The sequence below is a fragment of the Balaenoptera borealis genome (assembly GCF_965194805.1).
Source record: "Balaenoptera borealis genome assembly, chromosome: 4".
Lineage (NCBI taxonomy): Eukaryota > Metazoa > Chordata > Mammalia > Artiodactyla > Balaenopteridae > Balaenoptera > Balaenoptera borealis.
In genome coordinates this window covers 9,972,973-9,995,314 of record NC_138861.1, presented here as the reverse complement: position 1 = coordinate 9,995,314, position 22,342 = coordinate 9,972,973, and the positions used below count along the sequence as shown (strand labels likewise).

Sequence of the window (22,342 nt, the reverse complement as noted above, 5' to 3'; positions counted from 1 at the left end):
ATGGCAGAAGGAGTGAGGGATCTCTCTGGGGTCTCTTTTATAAGGGTACTAATCCCATGCATGAAGGCTCCATCCTTATGACCTAATCGCTTCCCAAAGGCCCCACTTCCAAACACCGTCACATCGGGGATTCCTTTTCAATGTATGCATTTGGAGTGGGGACGGGGGAGTGAGTGGGCACGAACGTTCTGTCTATAGCAAAGCATACGTGAATTACAAGGTACGCACAGGTTGCGGCAGGTGACACGAAGGAGAGAATGAGCAGGGCTCCCGGAACGGGGCATGTCGGGAGAAGCCTGCACAGGTGTGGGAGGCGGCTCTTGATCTGGAATTTGCCAAACCAAAGAGCAGTGAGGAAGCCATTCCAGGACAGAGGGAACTAGACCAGGAGGTGTGACACAACCTAGTTTCTCTCTGGAGCTTGAGTTACGAGGAGGAGGAGGAGCAGGTCATGAAGGGCTTCAAATACTGTGCCAGGTATTTGAGCTTGATGTCTCCCCACTGCCTGTACAGTCAGTCCTGTAAACATTTTTGAGCCCTGTGCCAGATTTTAGGGCCACAGAGATCAATCAATCCATGTATTCTATGGCCATATGTTCCTTGAATACCTACTGTTTGCCAGAATTTGTCCCTAAGAACACAACAATTCCAGGGGGAAGAAAGACATATTTTTTTTAAATGATTACAGAACTGCATGGTAAGTAGTATAATAGAAACACATGCTTTCTCCTTCCCTGGAGCTAGAAAATAGTGAATCATCTGGCAACTCGCAACCTTCAAGAGTTTTACATAGGGAACTAATAATCAGTAGTGATCATAGTTTTGACTGAAGAAAAGCAGTACTGCTGAGGGAGTGATTTCCAATGATCGGCAGCTGGAGTAGATATTGTAAATATTCATTGATTCATGTCATCAGTTTAATAAATTTTGCAAGAGTGGTGAGTCTTCAGTTGCATCACCTGTACTTTCTCTCGGCCCAGAGCGTGCTTGGCCAGTCTGGCCACCAGGAGCAGGCTTCTCAGCTCTTCTGTTCTTGCATTTCAGGTGAGCAAGAATGAACGTCAGGTTATGAAACCGCTGTACGACAGGTACCGCCTGGTCAAACAGATCCTGTCCCGAGCCAGCACCGTCCCCATCATTGTGAGTACACCACGGCCCGCTTGTTGATCACCTGGCTGAATGGGCCCCGGCTGTATTATTAGGGCCCTAACTTGCCTTCTCATGAAAGAATAGTCTTTCATAGTTGAACCTGCCGTCAATATCCATGGCCCCTAAGCTTGAGGGATGAAGAATTTATCAGAGACTTCTGAGGCTACGTTTGCCAAAAATGAGCAAATCCGAGGCCGAGAGAAATGTTTTGTCCCTCTTGGGGATATGCCTTGGCCGTATGCATCCATCTGACACGTGCTGGGCCGGCTTTCCCACGCTCTCCTCAGAGGCGGAGCACCGAGAGGACGGGGCTGTGCCCTCCCCAGGGCCCCGCTACAAGGAGTCTTAGCGGCCTCTGTTAACAGTCTTCTCTCCCCCTCCAAGAGATGGGTCAGCCCTGCTGGAATCAGGTCCAGGGAGAGAGCGTCTAAGGAGCTCGGGAGAGGGACCCTCCTCTTTGTGGAGGATGTAGGAGAGTGTGAGGTGGAAGAAGAGGGAGGGCGGCCAGCAACCGTGAACCGTGCGTGGCGGCCACCGCCCTTGGACTTCGCTGCTTTCGGCCTCTGAGTCGGGACTTCGTCAGGAGTAGGGAGCGGCGACTGGCCCTCAGCTCTGGGAAGCCCGTTGGGGCGCTGGCCAGCCTGCCCTGGCCCCGATCCCAGCGCCGCCGCGGGGGCGGTGCTTCTGGCCCGCCCAGCTCGTGGGGACGCTCTGCCTCTGTTTTAGCGCTCACCTCGGGGATCCTGAGGGCTCCTCCGCTGGCCTGTAGGCTTCGCAGTAAGCGGGCGCGGCCTCGCTTTTATGTCGTTGCCGAAACGCGTGTTCTTCTCAGCTGCCGCTCTTCTGTTCGTCCTTTAAGTCTCCTTGTGTATTTCTAGGCCCAAGATATGGTCTTCATATGTCTTTTAACAGTATATTTGTTCATAGTTAATGGGGCAGGGTCCAGAGACCTCAGGCAGGTGTGTTTGAAGAAAGCTACCTTTCTAGAAGTTTTCTACCGAATAAATCAGCAAAAGGATTAAATCTAAGAAGTCCTTTATATGCCCCAGTCAGGGGTCCTTAGTGTCCCTAAGTGGGGTGACTCTGTAGCCTCTGTTGATAACCTTTGCATCACTTGATGAGCTTACGTTATCATTAGTTGTTCCGGAAGTTACGGTGACTAGGAGGAAAGGGGAGAGGCAGTTGCTTCTCAGGTTTTTTCTGTGTGTTTGGTTAACATACTCGTGTGCCGTCCTTGCTTTCATGTGGCCTCTGTGGTTGGGGGTCGGGGAGAGCTCCGAAGTGAAGCAGCAACTTGGACAAGAACTTCAGTTGTGTCTGGTTTTCCTGGGACTTCTTGGCGGGGAGGGGTTCGAGTCTGTAGTTAAAAGGCAGAAGTAAATACTTGTGAGTCAGAAGGGGATGGGGAAAGAAGTTCTCCGTGTAACCTGCCTATTAACGCCTGTCGCAGGGTTCCCCTTCCAGCAAGCGGAGAAGCCCTTTGCTGCAGCCAATTATCGAGGGCGAAACTGCTTCCTTCTTCAAGGAGATAAAGGTGAAGACCCCCAGCTGCTAACTGCTTGCTACATCTGCAGCAGTGCCTCTCCCTCCTTCCCTCTCTCCCTCTCTCCCTCTCTCCCTCTCTCCCTCCTGTGGATGGAAAGCCGCTGTGATCGGGCCCTTTGGTGATGGCTTCCTGCAGCCTTCCCTAAAAATCAGTAGCTGCCACATAGCACAGGGAGATCAGCTCGGTGCTTTGTGACCCCCTAGAGGGGTGGGATAGGGAGGGTGGGAGGGAGACGCAAGAGGGAGGAGATATGGGGAGATATGTACATGTATAGCTGATTCATTTGTTATACAGCAGAAACTAGCACACCACTGTAAAGCAATTATACTCCAGTAAAGATGTTAAAAATAAATAAATAAATAAAATAGAACTGAATAAATATAGAAAAAAAAATCAGTAGCTGCTTCTAACCAACTTTAAGCAGTCCTCTTTTATTTATGTTATAGACCAGCTGATCTCCTTAGTTTCATTTCATTCCCTCGCTATTGTGTTTTGTTTTGTTTTGTTTGTTGTTGTTTGGTTGGTTTTTACTTTGCTTGCAGGGATTTTTGTTTTGTTTTCAAAATGTTTTTTGTTTTGTTTCTTTCCCCCCTATTTGAGGAATGGATTTTCTGTACTCCAAAATTTTGTTAAATTAACTCATTGGGTAACTTAAAAAAATCTCATTTACTAAGTTTATAGCGAAACCAAAATTAACGAAAGCAGTGTACGTAGCACACACAAAAAATTATCATTTTATAGACAAATATCTTAGTTGTCTTTGACAGATATGTGGGTACAGTTTCATCCACTCTCCTTTCCTCTTGCCTTCCCCCTGGCACATTTGGTCCTTGGTGCTAATTTTATAATCTGTTCTTGATCTGTGAATGTAGTGCTGTGACCAGCAGTCACTAGAACATACGCTCTGATTTTTTCCGCCAGTAGTAATCATGGATTTTATACAGATAACCCTTGTCCTCGGTGGCTACTTTTGCTGAAATGGGAGGAACCATCTGTGCCCATAGATCTGTAGGGACCTAACTGGCCTAGACTAGGATCAGCCTCTTTCATATTTTTGTTTCTGGACAACTGAACACACTGACTGCCTTGTACAGGGCTCTAGAAATGAAAAGTCAAAGTCAATCTTTTTAAAAATCGATGATTGTTATTTAGCAGTTAAGTCAGAAGTGGGAGTAAAACCCCAAGGGGAAGTGAGTGTTAAGAGTTTCTCTTGTCATATTTCTGTGGCAACCCCAAGCCTGGGGTGTCGTTTATTTACTGTAGTTAGGAACGATTATTTCAAAATATGGGGGCCTCGTTCCCACGGAGGGACACCAGTTGAGAACTGCTCCATTTTCTTGCCTGATTTCTCTCCACTGTAACTCAGGTAAGGAACCGGAAGCTACAAAGCCGTCTCTTCTCTTCACTCTCTTCCTTTCCTTACCTCCCAAGGGTCTTAACTACTTCACAGACCTCACTTTAAGGTGTTAGGCAGTGGCTGTGCTCACTATTCATGTTGTTTAAACAGAACTTGTTTTATAAAAATGCTGTAGATGTGAAGTTTAGGCAAATATACTAATTGTATCTTCAAACTTAGAGCTATTTTCTTACAGTAAGACTTGATGTTGATGAAAGAAGACAAATTTTATCTAGCTGGTAATTTCACACAAGAATTAAATCACCGTAATTGAAGAAATCTGGGCAAGTGTGTGCATGAAAATTAGCATATTTTTCTTAGAAGCGTGCGCTAAAACTATTCCTAGATAAAAATGTGTTCTTTAACACATCCGAAATATGACACTTGATAATTGCCTCATGAAACGAATGGAAGATACAGGAATGATGCTCTTTTTAAAAGTTGTTCCTCCAAATCTTATCCTTTAGCTTAGTTTATTTTTTTCACAATTATGTTTTGGCCATTGCTCTTCTTCTGGCCCTCACGGTGATCGAAATTTCAGATAATTTTGCAATTATTACATTGCTCTCGTAAATGGTGTTGTCTTTTAGTTCATTTTGTCCCAGTTGGCCAGCTTTATCAGCATGTATTTGGACTGTACTAATTCTCAGAAATTCGGTTATAATTTAGAATTTGGTGTGTGTGCAGATAAGAAGATTGTATCTAAATGGTTTCTTTGAAAACCATCCCTGATTTTTAATGCTTATGGGAAGACACCAGCTGTGTGTGAAAGAGAGCCAGCTCAAGTTCTGAAGCCCTAGAACTTCCAGCCCCCAAAATCCTACAGATCAGATAGTCAGTTCTCTGATCCAACATAAGAGTTTCCTCTACAACTTCTCTGACAAAATAGAGACACCGTCCCTAAGAAGTTATTCCATCCTCCAACTTGAGACGTCTACAGCAATGAAGAGAGTAAGGTCGCTCGTTAACATGGGCTAAGCATCGACAAGAGCTAAAGATTTATATTATTAGTTTTATAACTTATTTTTAAAATTATCGAAAACAATATGGTAATTATATAATTTTAGAATGTGTAAGTTTAATAACTATAAAATATAAGTGATGAAATAATTAAATTATAGCATTCACGGTTATGACTGTGTGACTTCCTACTTACAGGCCTAGTTTTGCCTCTGGAGCACCATGGACTAAGCATACTGCTTTCTCCTTGAGAGCACTTGGCATATTTACAGTCACCTGCCCTGCCCCCTCCCACCCACACCCTGTGAACATTCTTTCTCCAGGTTCTTCTTACTCTTTCTCATGCGATATGGGCTCCGGACTGTCCGGCAGTGCAGTGGCTCTGCTCTCCACACCCGTCTCTCTGTATCCCTCTTAAAAACTGATACCCAGAACTGAACGTTATTCTAGATGTGGTTTAACCAGCCCGACAGTGGACCAAGGACTAGTCCTGACCTTGATCGAGATGACTAAGGCCCTTCAGTTCTCCAAGTCTGTGCCTACGCGACTGTCAATGTGCTGTGAGTTCCTCTTGGTCTTTCTAGGGCAGGAGGTCTCAACCTCAGCACTACACACATTTGGGCCAGATAACTCTTTGTTGTGGAGGACTGGCCTCCACCCACTGGGTGCAAGTAGTGCAGTACGACCATCCCTCCCCAGTGTGACGACCAAAAACGCCTGCAGACGTTGCCAGAGGTCCCCTAGGGGGCAGACCTGCCCCCAGTTGAGAACCATGGCTTGTGGCCCCGCCTAACTGTTGATTTATGCAACCCTCAGCTTCCTTTTCCAGGGATTGCTTAGTGTCTACGTGTCCACTTTTTTTTTTCTAATCTAATTACAGGACCTTGAATTTTTCCAGTTTGTTACTTTTCATACTTCTATCCTAGCCTTATGAAATAGATTACATCTAGACTTTATATTTCCAGCACACCCAGATATCCCTACCCACTGTGTTATCTACACATTTTGTGAATATCTTTGGCGCCTCATCCAAGTGACTGCTAAATGTTGAGTAAGGATGGGTCAGAGGCTTCCCTGCAGATTCACATCAGCACTGCAGCAGCACTCTGCGTAAATGTTCACAGCCAGCTTTCCTTTCACAAATCAGCCTACCTCATGCTTTATTGGAATCCAGGTATTATGCCAATCCTATCAAAAAAGAAGAAAATGGTTCGTTTTTCTGATTTGTGTACAAGGAGCCAGTGCTACTCACTGTTGATCACTGATTCTTTTTCAGTTGCTCGTATGTTATCTAGATATTGATTCCTTCTAGAATCTACTCAGTATCCACAGCCACCTGATGGTCTTTGAAGATCTGTTTTGCTGTTTCTTTTTCCCTATGTTTTTCACAGCTTACTGAGAATAGCTTTGTTTAGCTTCATCTTCAAAAACACTGCGTTCTCAGAATGTGCAAGACACACTCTCCCATTTTGAAGTTCTCTCAGGACCTTGGGATATAATTGATAAGGCTTAGACCCCTAACTTCATTTCCTATCTATCTCGGGCTTTAATACGCTCTTAATAGTAATTTGTATTTCTCTTTTAAAGCTGAATTACTGGACTAAGAGACATTTATTGAACACCTAATATAGGCAGGCATCGGCTGAGCTCTGGGAGCAGCAGTGAACAGAGAGGCCCAAATCCCTCCCTCCATGGAGTTTATAGTCAGGTAGTCCCACCTGCTCTCCTCATCCGGGAAGGGGAGGTGGGCAGAGGCTGAGCAGCACCGCCCGTGTGCCCGGTGGACCTGCTCAGGTAGTCAACACGCATTATCTCAATTCTTATGTAAATGACGTAGACGGGACTTGCCACTTCATCTTATAAAAAAGAGAAACTTTTAAGCTATTGATTTAAAAGCCACTTTTACTCTGTGAATTTAAAAATGGTTTTAATTTTTTAAAAAATTAATAATGAAGCTTTTCCATGGATCAAGAAAAGAGATTGAAGATCTGAAGTCACAGCAAAAAGAATCTGGAAAGGCCACCTAGTTTTTTGCCAACTTTACCTTCATGCCTTCGTAACAGTAGTTTCATTGTAGTTACGTAATAGTCCTTTTGTTTTGCCCATTTGTTTGTTTCTTTATTCACATTATTTCTCCTCAGAGGTACCATTATAAACATACCAAACTTTATGGTAAGAAAATCCACCACAGACAGTTTGAATCCTGTACTTTACCTGTGAGCGGTGGTTCCTCCTGCCTCCTGAGAGCCATTGGCTGCACTGGCCCTGAAGCCACTTGGTTGAACTAACGACTGATGTTATAATCCTGTTGTTCATGTAGCTGAACGCCTAACCAATTTTTAAATTTCTCAAGATATTAGGATATTCTTTTCTGGTCTGACTGTACACTTTGGCAGTAAATTACTTCTTTTAAAATCTTTCTTTCAGACTCCGATATCATTTCTTAGAATCACCTAGCTTTACATCGGCACTAAGACATTCTCTTAGAAAAATAAGTTGACCTCATTTTTCTAATTGCATTTTTATCAAGACAGAGAATATCACACTTTTCTTAGAATCTTGAATGCTGAAGAATACAGCTGTGGTCCTTGGAAACTCTTTGAAAAAACATAAGTTTTATGATTCTGATCATGGAAAGATAAATGTTTTGATCTTCTCAAAAGTTTCCTAAAATTTTGTGCATGAAGCAACCACAAATATTTCATAATCTCAACTTTTAAATAGAAAGGCCGTATTGTTGAATTTCTGAAAACCTTCATAGCTTAAAAAAATTCTGAGACACATAACTAATAGAATCTTTAAAGCACTGGTTTTCTGGTGGTGGATTCTTTTAGGTATTGTCACAGAGCTGAGAATGTTTAGATTCATTTGCTTCTTTTGATTTAGGGTATAATGATGATTGTTCCTTCCTACCCTCGGCCTTGATAACTGTTAATTGTGCTGTATACTAATTTTTTTTTACAGCTTTTTTCCCTATTGAGTAGCTGTGTTTAGCGTTTGTCTTATTTACTGTGTACATATAGATATTCAATAATATATCCGTCATGTACACGTGTGTTGCTAAATGTAGCTATATAGAAGAAACTATATGGGGTCTGGATAATTAAGTGATCGTGAAGTGATACCTGTAATGAAAGAGGGCCCGAAAAAGTGATCCAGTTTTTATTGGGGTTGCTGTGTATCTCCAGGAAGAAGAGGAGGGTTCAGAAGACGATAGCAGCACAAAGCCAGACTTCACCGTCACCCTGAAAACCGATTTCAGTGCACGTTGCTTTCTGGACCAATTTGAAGATGACACTGATGGCTTTATTTCCCCAATGGATGATAAAATACCATCGAAATGCAGCCAGGATACCGGGCTTTCAAATCTCCATGCTGCTTCAATGTATGTTGTTTTGGTGGTGGTATTGGAATGTTGTGATGAAAACAATTTTCTGAAATACTGTTTTAGCCTTTGTACTTAAATTGGCTGCCAGAACGTAAGTGACTTGCCTAGGGTGCATCTTTGTGGATAAAACAGGCTTTGCTTGTTTGTTTAACTTCTGGCTCAGTGTTTTTGTATGCTTCATCCCGTGTTATCTGAGGGAGCATCTGAGATCTTGCTTCAACAATCGCAAGGTCTCGGTAACGGCATTGTGTGGTTCTGTGCGCCACAGCTCGCCATTTAACACATACCGAGATCTCTTTCTTTCAAAGCCAGTATGACAAAGCGCCATGGGATTTCGCAAGCCTGAGGAATTCATAAGTAGCAGGAGCCTCGCAGGAGCCCCAGAAGCCATATCCATCGTCAGTGTGCTTTGGCTTCCCGGGGATGGAAAACATCCATTTCCGGTGACCCTCAGCTCCTTCCACAGTTCCTGCATTTATATGCTTTTCCCTTTCTCCACAACTCCTATCGAGTTGCACATTCCTTACGTTTATAACTATTCAGATTTAACTCAATGTTCTTGAAATACTTCTGCCCCTCTTAGACCAGAACTCTTGGAACACCTTCAGGAAATGAGGGACGAAAAGAAAAGGATCCGAAAGAAACTTCGTGATTTTGAAGACAACTTTTTCAGACAGAATGGAAGGTAAGCGCGTGTGTCGTCCTCCCCCTGCCACTCCTCACACGCAGCCCTCCCTCTTCTGTGTCTCATCGGTGCACAGCCTCCCATGTGGGAGCCGCCCTACAGCTGCCCTGGAACCCGGCCCTTGGTTTTGTGCCCAGGGCCCCTTCGAGGTTTACTGTGAGATGGTGAGGCTTGTGTGGCCCTTCAGGGAGAAGTGCTCCTTGGATGACATCCAGGACCGATGCGGATTCAGCGAACGTTTACAAAACTCACCTGCCACATCAAATTCTAGTCTAAAATGAGCAGCTTAAAACTGAGTTTCTAGTGGACAGCACCGGGTTTGATTTCTGTTTTTGTTTTTTTGATCTTAATAAACCTGAAGGAGAAATAAGGAAAGGGGTGCTCTAGGTCTTGCTGGTTTGTAGGCTCATTTTAAAAGCAGAGCCGTCAAGTCAAATGAGAAATACACAAGAAACAGAAAGCCCTCCTGACTGATGAGTGCCTTTCACCAGTGAGGTTTTTTGTTTGTTTTTTTTTGAAATACATTTTATCACCTAACATTCTTTTTATTTTTTTTTTATAAATTTTATTTATTTATTTTTAGCTGCGTTGGTTCTTCATTGCTGCGTGAGGGCTTCTCATTGCGGTGGCTTCTCTCGTTGAAGAGCACGGGCTCTAGGCATGCGGGCTTCAGTAGTTGTGGCTCGCGGGCTTCAGTAGTTGTGGCTCGCGGGCTCAGTAGTTGTGGCTCACGGGCTTCAGTAGTTGTGGCTCACAGGTTCTAGAGCGCAGGCTCAGTAGTTGTGGCACAGGGGCTTAGCTGCTCTGTGGCATGTGGGATCTTCCCGGACCAGGGCTCGAACCCGTGTCCCCTGCATTGGCAGGCGGATTCTTAACCACTGCGCCACCAGGGAAGCCCCCACCAGTGAGTTTTAAGACGTACTGTAATCATCATCATAGAGCGCTATGCTGAGGGATAGTGTTCCCTGTTAGCAAGTGACCACGCACAGAATGTCCGACTCAAGTCACAGCATGAGACCAGGTTAGAGCAGGGAATAGAGCTCCATCTCTCACGTTGGAGTTAAGTTTTATCATTTTAAAATGTTTTATTTTAATCCAAATTATTTAAACAGTGTAAATACAGTTTCTCTTTAAGTCTGCTTTTATACTTCTCAAAAGTATTGGGAAATAAAAGTACCATAAAAATTAACTTAGGCGTTAAAAATGTACTATATTTCAGTTTATTTCAATTATTGTATAAATTTATGTTGGGAATCTCTGATTTGGATCTGTCCTATAATGACTTTCTCAAGATTTATGAATTTTTATACCTAAATATTTGTTTTTCTTTCTCCATGAATTGTAGAATATTTAGAAAATATAGATAAAAGAAATAATACCCAAAATGATAATAATACCCAAGGACAAACCAAAGGATTAATGTTTTGATGTGTTTCATTCCAGTCTTCTTTCCAAACATATTTTTGGCTTGTCTGCTCATTTTCTTTCCCATTTGTTTATAGTCACATTATGCACAGATATCCTATAATTATGTAACCTTCACAAGTTTTAAGAAAATACAATTGATGGGAGTCAATCATCATCATGCAAGTTTAGAACTGTCAGGGACTTCAGATTTCACAAAATCTGGCTCCATCACTTCGTATGTGAGGCAAGTGAAGACCCTCAAAGGCACGTCTGGGGCCAGGGTCAGATGCCCCCTGCCCTGCCCTGCCCTGCCCTCTCCTGGGACCATCCAGGGTCCTTTCCTTGAGCAGGCAGAGCAGGAATAAAATCAGTTCATTGAGCAGAATTAGATGAGCCCCAAGCGGTCCCATTTCCCATTTTCACTCTTTAATAAGAAGTAAAGGAAGCCTGGTATTTGAATGTCTGACATGTGCGTTTCCAAGTGAGGTGAGAAGCGGGGCAGTACTGGCTGAGGGTGCGGGCAACGGCAGCGTTTCGTCAGGTTCTCCTGCGGGTTGTGTTAGATCACGGGTTCAGGGTACTTAGAACAGTGTTCACCCTATCATCAGATCCCAAGTGTAATACTTGCGTACATAAAAAGTATACATATAAAATTACTCAGTAAACTATAAGGTTTATTAGTATTCTGTGATCCAATCGCTGAATTCCAAGACTAATTTTTATAGTAAGTAGGAGTATTAACTATTCTTTTTTAAACCTTGTAAATTATGGGTATACCAATTACTAATCAGAAATTTAGTGGTTCATTAGGTGAAGGATATAAAAGTGAGAAAGCATTAAGTGTAAGTAAAGGACTTCAGTGTATGGAGACTTGTGGTATGAATTCATACGTAGCAACAGCAGAGGGAGAAAGTTTCTACATTTCTTAGTCTTTCCTATCATTCTTCAAGATGCCAGATTAGCTCTGAAACTCAGTTGCATGGTGCCTTCTTGGGACGCTGTCTTTCACTGCTTGTCTAAACCCAGCTCCACTCTTGATACCAAGCGATGCTTGGCCACACTGATTCTGTGGGGTGATGAACTGCAGATTTCCACGTGATGATCATTCACCTGGCGAACAGCATCCTCTAGAACGGACAGCAAATGATCATTAGCCCCTTTTCCCTTTGTTTCCATCAGAAACATCCAAAAGGAAGACCGCACTCCTATGGCTGAAGAATACAACGAATATAAGCACATTAAGGCAAAACTGAGGCTCTTGGAGGTGCTTATCAGCAAGAGAGACACCGATTCCAAGTCCGTGTGAGGAGGCAGCCCTACCCGAGCCACGGGGGCTGGGGAGGCGGGGGGAATGTGCCCCCCGCCTCCCCTGGCAGATAGCAGCTCTGCAGGAACTGGAAGGCAGCCTCGGAGCTGGACCTACAAAGGGAGTAGCTCTTCTGCCTCCGGGCCACTGGGATCATCCCCAGTTTCCACTGCCTGCCTTGGAAACCGCCTAGATGGAAGGAGCCCACCTGCCCCCGTGTAGGAATTGTGTAAGGGAAGGTCGAGATCTCCGTGCACCCGAGCGCTCACAGACACACGCTGTAGCGGAAGCTTCGCTGACACTGGCAGCGACGAATCACTACACTGACACACACTCATCTGCAGAGGCTACACGCTGTTCTTCTCTGGATAACTGAGACACAGCCTGTTCTCTGTCGGACGGTGACAAAACAAGCTCAGGACTTCACTCTGTAGAGCGAACTTGCTGTGCACGTCCAATGCAGGTGCCCGAGAGAGCACGGGCCCAGCCCAGGAGAGCACGGGCTCTCTTTGGACCCAGTCAGGGGGGGCCCTGCATTGGAGCCCTGTTTGCTGCCTCGACCATCCTCGTGACCTTTCCACAGAGCTGCGCCTTTCCCCACTCGTGTGAATCGCTTCCCCTTTAGCTCTCGGGTGGACGGAAGCTGCATCTGCCCAGAAGGGCCGTGCAGTCCTCTCTTTGACCGTGTGCTTCTTCGCGACGTCCTCAGCTGATAGAGAACTGTGATCCCTGACTAGGGCTGGACCATCTGCAGAGGACAGAGGGGATAGAGAAGTAGCTAATATTTGTGCTGATTTTTAAATTAGGCAGCGGTGAAGAGCCTGGAGAATCCTTTCCTGAACGTTGACTGCACTTACCAGCCTCAGATTTTAATATCAAACACTAAGCGAGGCCAGCAGCCTATTCGGGGTTTGGTTTGGTTTTGGCTCTAGCCAAACAAAAGGGTCTTGCTTAATTCTTAGCTTAAGTGTAGAGGATCGTGAGAGAGAAAGAGCCTGTATTCTAAGCCTCCTGAGTACTTACCAGAGTTTAATTTTTTTTCTTTTTTTTAAGTAAACCTGCACTAAAAATCTCCTGAGGGGTAAGTATAGCCCTCAGAGCTCAGCCTAAGGCAGAATCTAAATCACACTATTTTCAAGATCATGTATAAAGAGAAAAAAAATAATGGTGTATAGCCAATTATGATCATAATTTTTTCAAAGACGGTGTCACAAAACTGTCTATATTAGACATTTTGGAGGGACCAGGGAATTTAAGACACCAAATCGTTCATCTCTTCAGTGTGCTGATGTTATCTTGTGATTTGTCGTTACTTTTTGACTTTCTGTGTTTGCGCTGAGGAAAGTGGGTCCTGGTTCTGCCTGCCCATCCTGGCCCACGTTTCTGCTCCGTGAGGTCGAGCACAGGTGTCTGCCCACCAGCCGCTGGTTGCCAAGAGAAGGTGTTTCAGCAGGCTCTGCCTTTTGAAGATAATGTTGCGGGATGAACAGGACAGCAAAGGGTACCATTTTGTTTTCTTTAATAATAATAACAAGGAGAGAACTCTTCCTGATCAGTTGTCAGTTTCCAAAATGGGTTCTTGAGAAACTGTCTGGTCAGATTCGATTTGTAGCAGCATTTTCCATTGTTGAAGTGAAGTAGCAGCTCTCTGTCGGTTGAAAATCGTTTAAGTCAGGAGTAGGGGAAAAAGAATACCTTTAAGTTTGCTCTTAAAAATAATCATCCAAAAGCATGAGCTATATGTTGAAAGTGCCCTGGTTGAATCCACATACTTAAAGACGGTACATAATCCTGCAATATAGATATAGCTTGGTATTCTTTGCTCTACTGTTTACATTGCAGATTGCTATAATTTCAAGGAGCTATATTATAAATAAAATGATGCACTTTAGGACGCTTTCTATTTTTGAAATCTGAACATGAATCATTCACATGACCAAAAATTGTATTTTTTAAAAGAAATACATGTCTAGTTTGTCCTTTTTAAGTAATTATTCTCTTACATAAGCTATAATATAAATCACATCATTACCAGTTAACTTTCAAAGCACACCTGTCTAAGAGTATTGTTTTGAAAATACTAATATGCTATAGAACTTTAAAAGAGAAAAAGCTATATAAATGAGAAGCTACTAAATGTTTTGAAATCTATTGTTTCTGCCAAAGGTAAATTAAGTAAAAGATTTATTCAGGAATCCCCATTCAAATTTGTATGATTGAATAAAAGAAGACACCAAGTTATAGTAAAATGTGTATGGAATGTCATGTTTTCCTTTGTAATTTATAATAATATTCTTCCTAGAATGGTGCCCAAATTAAGGGAGGGAAGCCCCGTTTACACGAGATTCTATCTGAAGACAGGATAGTCCGTAGGTTCTGGCTCTGCCAGAAATGCTGAGGCAAATTTGTTTCCATAGCAACCATTTTTGCAGCCCAGAGTCTCAAGGCCCTAGAGGCAGTGTCTTAATTGGCTTAACACAGAATACTCTGGACTGCGGTTTTTCCTTTGCTCTGTCGGGAATGTGTGCGTGTTTATGAGCACCTGCCAACAAAATAAATGTCAAGAGTTATTTAATAACAATGATAAGTAAAAGTAAAGCATGAGTAAACTTGGCTGTGTGATTGTAAGAATCAGAGATAGCAGAGGCTTGTAATTTTCCCAAGCATTTGCTTTTTATTGTGTTTTAGTCTGGAGCAAACCTTGAAATAGATATTTATATTAAGTATGTTATCAGTACTGCATTTCATCTTTGAAGCCTTGAGTTTGGATTTTACTTTTTAGACAGGTATGTGCAAGGTTTAGGATAAGGGCCTGCTGAGAAGTTTTTCAGGACAGCCGAAGTTTGTCTTGGTGCTGGTAGAAGAAAGCCTGCACAATCTCAGTGATCTCCGATTCAGGGAAAAGTCCCATGAAAGACCACATCACATTTCAAACTGGAGAACTATTTTTTTTTAATTGCTAGCTATAATTTATTGTGAGCTAATAAGTAGATTGCTTTGGTTGCTAGTTTGAAGTCAAAAGATGATTATTCATTGGCAAGGCAGGGATCAGCAATGCCTCTATATGTAACATCAGTGTGATTTTTGCTTTCTCTCATCCTGATGCAACACTTTCATGGTGGCAGAAGAGCCTGTTACAGGGTGTACCTGCTCCCAGGTGTATCATTTCTAGCCCAGGACAAGTGCCTCAGGGTTGTGCTTGTGTCATAAGCATGGCACTGAGATGCACTCAGGCCAGCGATCTTGGCGCCTCCTAAGGGCTGAGCTTAGAGCTAATGTGATTGAGCTTAGAATTCCTCATAAGGTGACTGTTACGTTTATTATCAGAATCAAAGGGCAGCCACGGTGCCAGTTAAGTTGGTTCTTTCTGGGACTGCCTAGTTCTCAGTAGACAGGATTGAGCCCTGTATCCAGAACTGATCACAGATTTATAAGGAAAATCAAAATTTAAAGTTTGTTGATGAATTTTTTAAGAGATTCTTAATCTGATCATGAAGATGCCATCTTTCTTAAGGGTCTATTTCTTAAGGCTATATACCTCACTACCTTTGATGGTATATTTACAGCTGAACGCCATAATCTCTTTTAACTGCTTTGTGAAAATCTGGTTGTAGTCTAACTTGGTTTTGCTTTCAAGACAGGTCTTCCTGACACACTGCATCCTGGGGGGTTTTCTCCCGAGGTGGGGAGTGGTAGCTTCTGCACCAAGGTCAGCACCTCCGTGGTATTCTTTCGTAGTATCCATTTGGTTAAACCAACAGGGAGGGACAAAACTGGGCTAAAACGTTAAAGCAGTGTTTCCTCGGAAGGCCATGGGTTTAGCAGAAGCCAGAGTGTGCTTTCTCTTTCTTTGATTAATTCCCTTCCGTTATATTTTTTTCCCCACGTGACCCTCAAAATCTACTGCAGAGTACATTTTGTCAAAAGATAGGCTAAACATGTTTTCCAATCTGTAGGTACTGAACTTGTGCATACTGGCACTTCTTCACAGGGCAGCTGACACAGCAAGCTCCAAAAGATGGTGATCTACGTGTCACAGCCACTTTCCAGAGTAGAGGTCGTGCCCTTGGGGCATCCACACTCTTCCACCGTGATCCTTCATGACAGATGTATGTGGATAAGCTGAGGTCAATGACAGGTACACACAGATGTGTATTAAAATGAAATCTATACATCTACAACTTCATATTGCTATGAAAGTGCAGCTATGTCTCTAGAGGATCTCATTTGGTCTGGACTCCAGCCAGTCGTGGCCATGTGTGCAGCTTGAGAAATCGATTCGGCAGATCTAACTCTCAATCTGAAAGCACCTATACAATCCTGAAAATCTCCGAGAGTGGATGCAATGTTAGTAAATAACGTGGGCCCAGAACAATGTTTACATGACATGTAAGCAGAAAGTATTTGAAATTAACAGTTGTTCCTTTTTTAAAATGTAAACCGAATGAAAATATGTTATGTACCTTTTTGTACATGACTGTATTTTGTATGAACATAAATAAAATATTTTTCATTGTGAATGTCCTGAATTTGACAGCGTCAGGAACGTGTGACCGAACCCTCTGTGGGGTCTGACCTTTCCCTACGTAAGGGATCAAGCTGCTCCCCTGAGCTCCTCAGCAGCTCCTGAGGATTAAGATTGTTATTCTGTCTCCAGGGAAGGCACTGGAAGGTGGAGCAAACTGGGTACAAGCTAGACACGCCCGTGATGGTCGGTAGGAAGACAGGCTTGGGCTCTGTGCTCAGCTGCCTTTGAAGCAGTTCATGGAAGGGGCTGGAGGGGTGCAGAAAGAAAGACATTAAGAAAAACAACTGTTTAAGTACATTTCCAAAGTCTCGGAGGCCATCACAGGCAAATATGTGAACCACTCACTACTCTGAAGCTAACGAGGCCACCAGAAAACTGTGACACGGAGGAAAAGGCACATTGCAGTCGTGTGAGGTAAGCAGCTCGTGGCCGGTGGAGGTTAGGCCTACAGGTGTTCTTTAAGCTGCATGTGTCATAGACGCCTGACTTAAGTGACTCAAGTACACATTCAAAATATACTAAACCTGAAATTAAAAAAAAAAAAATTAAGGCTTGGAGCAAGGACCTTGTCCCAGTACTGACACCAGGATTTGAACTGAGATCTGTCTGACTTCGGAGCATGAAGACGCAGCACTGCTGACGGCACAATGGCCTGGCGTTCTGTCAGAACTGAAGCTCGGGCTTCCCTGGTGGCACAATGGCTGCGAATCCACCTGCCAATGCAGGGGACACGGGTTCGAGCCCTGGTCTGGGAAGATCCCACATGCCGCGGAGCAACTGGGCCCGTGCGCCACAACTGCTGAGCCTGCGATCTGGAGCCGCGAGCCACAACTACCGAGCCCGCATGCTACAGCTACTGAGGCCCACGCGTCTAGAGCCCGTGCTCCACATCGGGAGGCGCCACTCCAGTGAGAAGCCCACGTGCCACAGGGAAGAGTAGCCCCCGCTTGCAGTAACTGGAGAAAAGCCCGCGTGCAGCAACGAGGACCCAACACAGCCAAAAGTAAAATAAATGGAATAAATAAATTTAAAAAAAACACTGAAGCTCGCGTGAGTAACTTACTTTTTGAAACACTGGGTCCAAAGTAATAAAACTGAGGCAGAAGTGGCAAGCAGTATATAGCGACCCTTCATTTTCTTAAGTCCTATTTTGCTGTGGCCCCTCTGCGGGACCAGAAAGTGATGCTGGCCCAAGTACACCAGCTTCTACAGCCTGTTTAAAAGCCTGATGGTCCTCCAGACGGCCTCCCCCAACTCCCCTGGCAGTGTTTTTGCTCCTCCTCTCTCAGTTTGCAGCACTATGGACGAACTGAATGGGAATTTCAGAACAGGGACCGACTGGGGGAGGTTGGGAGAGAAGGACAGTCCTCGTCAACTCCTTTCAGTGGCCTCATTATTACCCCCTCTAGAAATGGATGCTGAACCTTGTGTATCAGGGTTATCCCTAAGCTGGGTCAGCTTATCAAGGCTATAAATACACAGTTGAATTTCGTATTCAGTAAAAGCTGAAAGTCGGAATTCCCAAAAGCGTTTTCAGAACGCTGGCTGGCAGGCCCACAAGTGGGGTCTGGCAGGAACTGGGCTTGTTGACAGTTTGCTTCTCACTGTTCCTCTCCATCAACAAGGCTTGTACCACACGGTGGATCCGAGTTGTGCAGCGTCTTCCGGGGAACACGGCCCAGTGCAAAACGCAGCAAGAACCAAATCCGAGACCTCTGGACTTCCATGTCTCAGCTGAGCCTTTGTGTGTATAAATTACATGTTACTGTGAATTCTGAAACTCATAATCTTCCACACGTTTGAATCTTCCTTTAATTTCTCAAAAGCAATTCAAAGATGCTGAGAAATCTTTGTCGTGCTGCTGGTTCTACAGCTTTGAGTACTTCTTGGTAAGATATTTTGAGTTATTGTTATTTTTCTGTAACTGTTGCTTTTTTTAACTGAAGTATAGTTGATTTATAATGTTTTAGGTGTATAGCAAAGTGATTCAGTTATATATATATATATTCTTTTTCAGATTCTTTTCCATTATAGGTTATTGCAAGATATTGAATATAGTTCCCTGTGTAGATAGTAGGTCCTTGTTTATCTATTTTACTTTTTTTAAATATTTTTTTATAAATTTATTTATTTATTTTTGGCTGCGTTGGGTCTTCGTTGCTGCGCGTGGGCTTCCTCTAGTTGCAGCGAGCAGGGGCTACTCTTCGTTGCTGTGTGCGGGCTTCTCATTAAAGTGGCTTCTCTTGTTGCGGAGCACGGGCTCTAGGCGTGCGGGCTTCAGTAGTTGTGGCACGTGGCCTCAGTAGTTGTGGCTCGCGGGCTCTAGAGCGTAGGCTCAGTCGTTGTGGCGCACAACGGATCACAAAGGATCTATTTCTCTCTGGTAGCAGAGGGCAGGGCTTCTCAAACTGGAATACTGGCTAGGGGTCTTGTAGAACAGTCGCCCTGGGGGGGCCTGACAATCTGCATTTTTCTGACAAGCTTCCAGGTGCTGCAATGCTGCTGGTCCAAAGACCTCACCTGAAGTAGAGGGTGCAGACAGCATCCTGGGTATCTGCGGCAATGAGCACCTACGATCAGTTCCAAATCCTGGGTTGACAAGAGACGGTACCCGACAGTCCCAGTGGAGGCCAAATGCTGCTCGACGCTCAAGGTCCAGGCTGCAGACAGATGGCGCCAGTCTGCAGCCTCTGCACGTTCCTTACCCTCCCCGTCTCCGTTTCTTTATCTAAAAAATGGAAACAATCAGAGTACCTCCCTTATCGGGGTTATTGTGGGAATTTACTTGGATGAACATAACGTGAGCACACGATAAATCTGCAGTAAAGGATGGTGGCGGGCTGTTACCATCAAGCATTGAGACAAAGATTCTTTCTCTGCCGAAGCCCAAACAAGACATTTTGAATCACTACAAAAAAGGAATTGTGTTCCCCACCACCACCCTTCTCCTCGCCCTCTGGTGCCTTGTTTGTATTAGTCAGAAACAGAGGGCGCCTCCAGCACTTTAGGCACAAATCAGCACTAACCAGTGAGAAGGATTTTATGGGAGCACTGACCCATTCTCTTGGCAGGGAAAGTAAAATTCTGACTCTTCTCAAGCAATCTGCATCACAATGTGTGTGCCGCTTTCTCCGACAGACCTTTGCTTGCTGAATCCCCTCCCTCACGGAGCAGGGCAAACTCCTCTAAGTCTGCTTCTCTCTAGGGCGTTTTGGGAGGTCCAGATCTGCTCAGACATGTCAAGGGAATTAACTGAGCGGAGACAGATGTGGGATTGCCTGCATTCTGTGCAGGGAAGGAACAGAATAACCTTTGAACTGATTTCTAGGCACCTGGTGTCCTGAAATTTCTGTCTCAGGCTGTATTTTTAAATAACTAAAAATGAAGCGTACCCCAGGGAGAAGAGCTGCTCTGATCTCGGCAAGCTCCTAATTAGCAAGCTCCTAATTAGCATCCTAAGTTTCACCAAGCCTGTGGACACGGCTGAGACTGGGAGAGGGCCTGGGGTCACCCTCCACTCCCTCATCAGCGCCAGGGGGGCAAAGCCGGGGTGCCACTGCTCACACCAGCAACAGAGCAAGCTTTGGGTTCAAATGACCTTCCACTCTCATTGAATGAGGCCCCGCCCCCCATTACCTCATAAATTCAGCAGCTCCAGGTCTCCTCTCCGGACAGTCTGCCAGACTTGAACTTGAGAGCCCTTGAGTCTGCTACACCAGCATCTGAGCTCCTGGGAGAGCCCAGGCACGAAAGGTCAGGAGACACGTTTTTAACAACAAGAAGACTTTGGCAGTGGCAGGCCGGTCCCTCTGGGACCACGAGCCAGTACCTAGTTGGCACTTGCTGTTGACCTTTGATCTCAAGAGCCCCGGGCCTCTTATGACACTGTAGGCATTGGGGTTATTTCCAAATTTGCTCTTTGGCTTTCTTTTTCTCCTAATCCTAAAAAAAAAGGTGACCGTGAAAGACTAATCTGGTTTAGAGTTTCCCTTCACCTGAGGAGTGTATGTGTGTGAGTTTTAGATCTTATTTAATTTCTCAGGAAGTTCAACACCAATGGGAACTGAATCAATAATAACCAGAGATTGTATCCAATTCCCCCGGGGTTAGGCCCAGGAAAATCAGCTTTTAAAAGATCTGAAGACCGTATGATTGTGCACCCTGCCAAGCATGCAGCCACTCTTGGAAGAAAAAAAAATGCTGACATCTGAACTAATTTTCTCCATGCCACGCATAACTCAGGAGTACACACTCCGTTACTTTCAGAAGGAAATAAAACACTAAAGCCTGGATCAGCTAATCCGTGGGAGAGGCTGTTATTAATATAGATGCAAAGAATCTGCCCACAATGGGGTGGACACTTCCTCCAGCACCTGTTCTGTTGCATAGCCCTGTTTCTCACTCCACAAGTGAGGTTCACCAACCCCTCCTTACGTGGGTTGGAGAGGCATGGTGGTAGCTTCTGTGTCACATCCAACTGGAGAATTTCCTTGATCTGATCTGCAGGAGAGTTTTCACCTATTCTGAAGACCTGAGGACCTACTGTCTTCCTTATCACAAGCGCCCCCTCAGCTGTGTGAGATGCAGTTCCCCAAGATAAGTCTGCAGGTGGAGGCGCCGGTGCACCTATGAACTCTCCATAAAGGCATCTCTTAAAAATGAAGACATTCACAAAGCAGAAGACTCATAACTCAAGCAGCCCCGGCTGAGTAGTACGAAGGCAACATGGGCTTCATGTTCTTAGATATTCTAGAGACTTAACAAATGTTTTAAAATATGCTTGGCTGCATTTTTAAGAGCCAAAGAGAACTGGAGACAACCAACACTTACATTTCTTTTTGAGAGGAAATGATAAAATTCTGCATATTAGCCTTGATTTTATATACTTTCTCTTCTATGCTTGACCCTGACACAAAACATTCTATTCATTGGGCTGCACCTCAAATCTGTTTTGACGTTCTGTTGTATGCCCTCCTTCATTCCACCTTTCTCTCCATCATCCAGTTAACAGTGATTTGGCTGTTTTTTCCTTTATTTTTTCCGGTTTTATTGAGATATGATTGACATGTAACATTGTGTAAGTCTAAAGTGTACAGCAGGTTGATTTGAACCACTAATATATTGTGAAGCAATTACCATCATAGCATTAGCTAACACCTCCATCATATTACATAATTATTCTTTTTTGTAGTTAGAACATTTAAGATCTACTCTCTTAGCAACTTTCAAGTATATAGTACAGTATTATTAACTATAATCACCATGCTGTTAATTAGATGCCCAGAATATATTCATCTTATAACTGGAAGTTTGTATCCTTTGACCAACATCTCCCCATTTTCTCCACTCCCCAGCCCCTGGTAACTACCATTCTACTCTGTTCCTATGAGTTAGGCTTTTTAGATTTCACATATAAGTGAGATCATACAGTATTGGTCTTTCTCTGACTTAATTAGCATAATACTTTCAAGGTCCATCCATGTTGTCACAAATAGCAAGATTTCCTTCTTTCTTATGAATAATATTCCATGGTATATATACACCACAATTTCTTTATCCATTCATCCTTGGACAGACCCGTTGTTTCCATATCTTGGCTATTGTAAATAATGCTTCAGTGAACATGGGGGTGCAGACATCTCTTCAAGATCCTGTTTATATTTCCTTTGGATATATACCCAGAAGTGGGATTGCTGGATGGATCGTACGATAGTTCTATTTTTATTTTTTTAAGGAACCTTCATAATGTTTTCCATAGTGGCTATACCAATTTACATTCCTACCAACAATGCACAAGGGTTCCCTTTTCTCCACATCTTCACCAACATTTATCTTTTGTCTTTTTGATAATAGCCATTCTAACAGGTGTGAGATGAATATCTCCTTGTGGTTTTGATTTGCATTTCCCTGATGTTTAGTGATGCTGAGTACCTCTTCATGTACCTGTTGGCCATCTGTGTGTCTTATTTGAAAATGT

At 43.9% G+C, this 22,342-nt stretch overlaps 1 protein-coding gene across 7 annotated transcripts in view; it reads left to right on the top strand.

The window, feature by feature from the left end:
* FAM13A (family with sequence similarity 13 member A) overlaps positions 1–16,357 on the top strand; it is a 365,856-nt gene extending 349,499 nt beyond the window's left edge. For all 7 annotated transcript variants that reach the window (XM_082391636.1, XM_082391638.1, XM_082391635.1 and 4 more), the window contains 5 exons: positions 1,045–1,140; positions 2,600–2,683; positions 8,240–8,436; positions 9,023–9,124; positions 11,711–16,357. In XM_082391636.1, coding sequence (XP_082247762.1) covers positions 1,045–1,140; positions 2,600–2,683; positions 8,240–8,436; positions 9,023–9,124; positions 11,711–11,837 — 606 coding nt within the window. In that variant the 3' untranslated portion in view covers positions 11,838–16,357. The remainder of the gene's footprint in view (positions 1–1,044; positions 1,141–2,599; positions 2,684–8,239; positions 8,437–9,022; positions 9,125–11,710) is intronic.
* Positions 16,358–22,342: the final 5,985 nt, after the last annotated feature.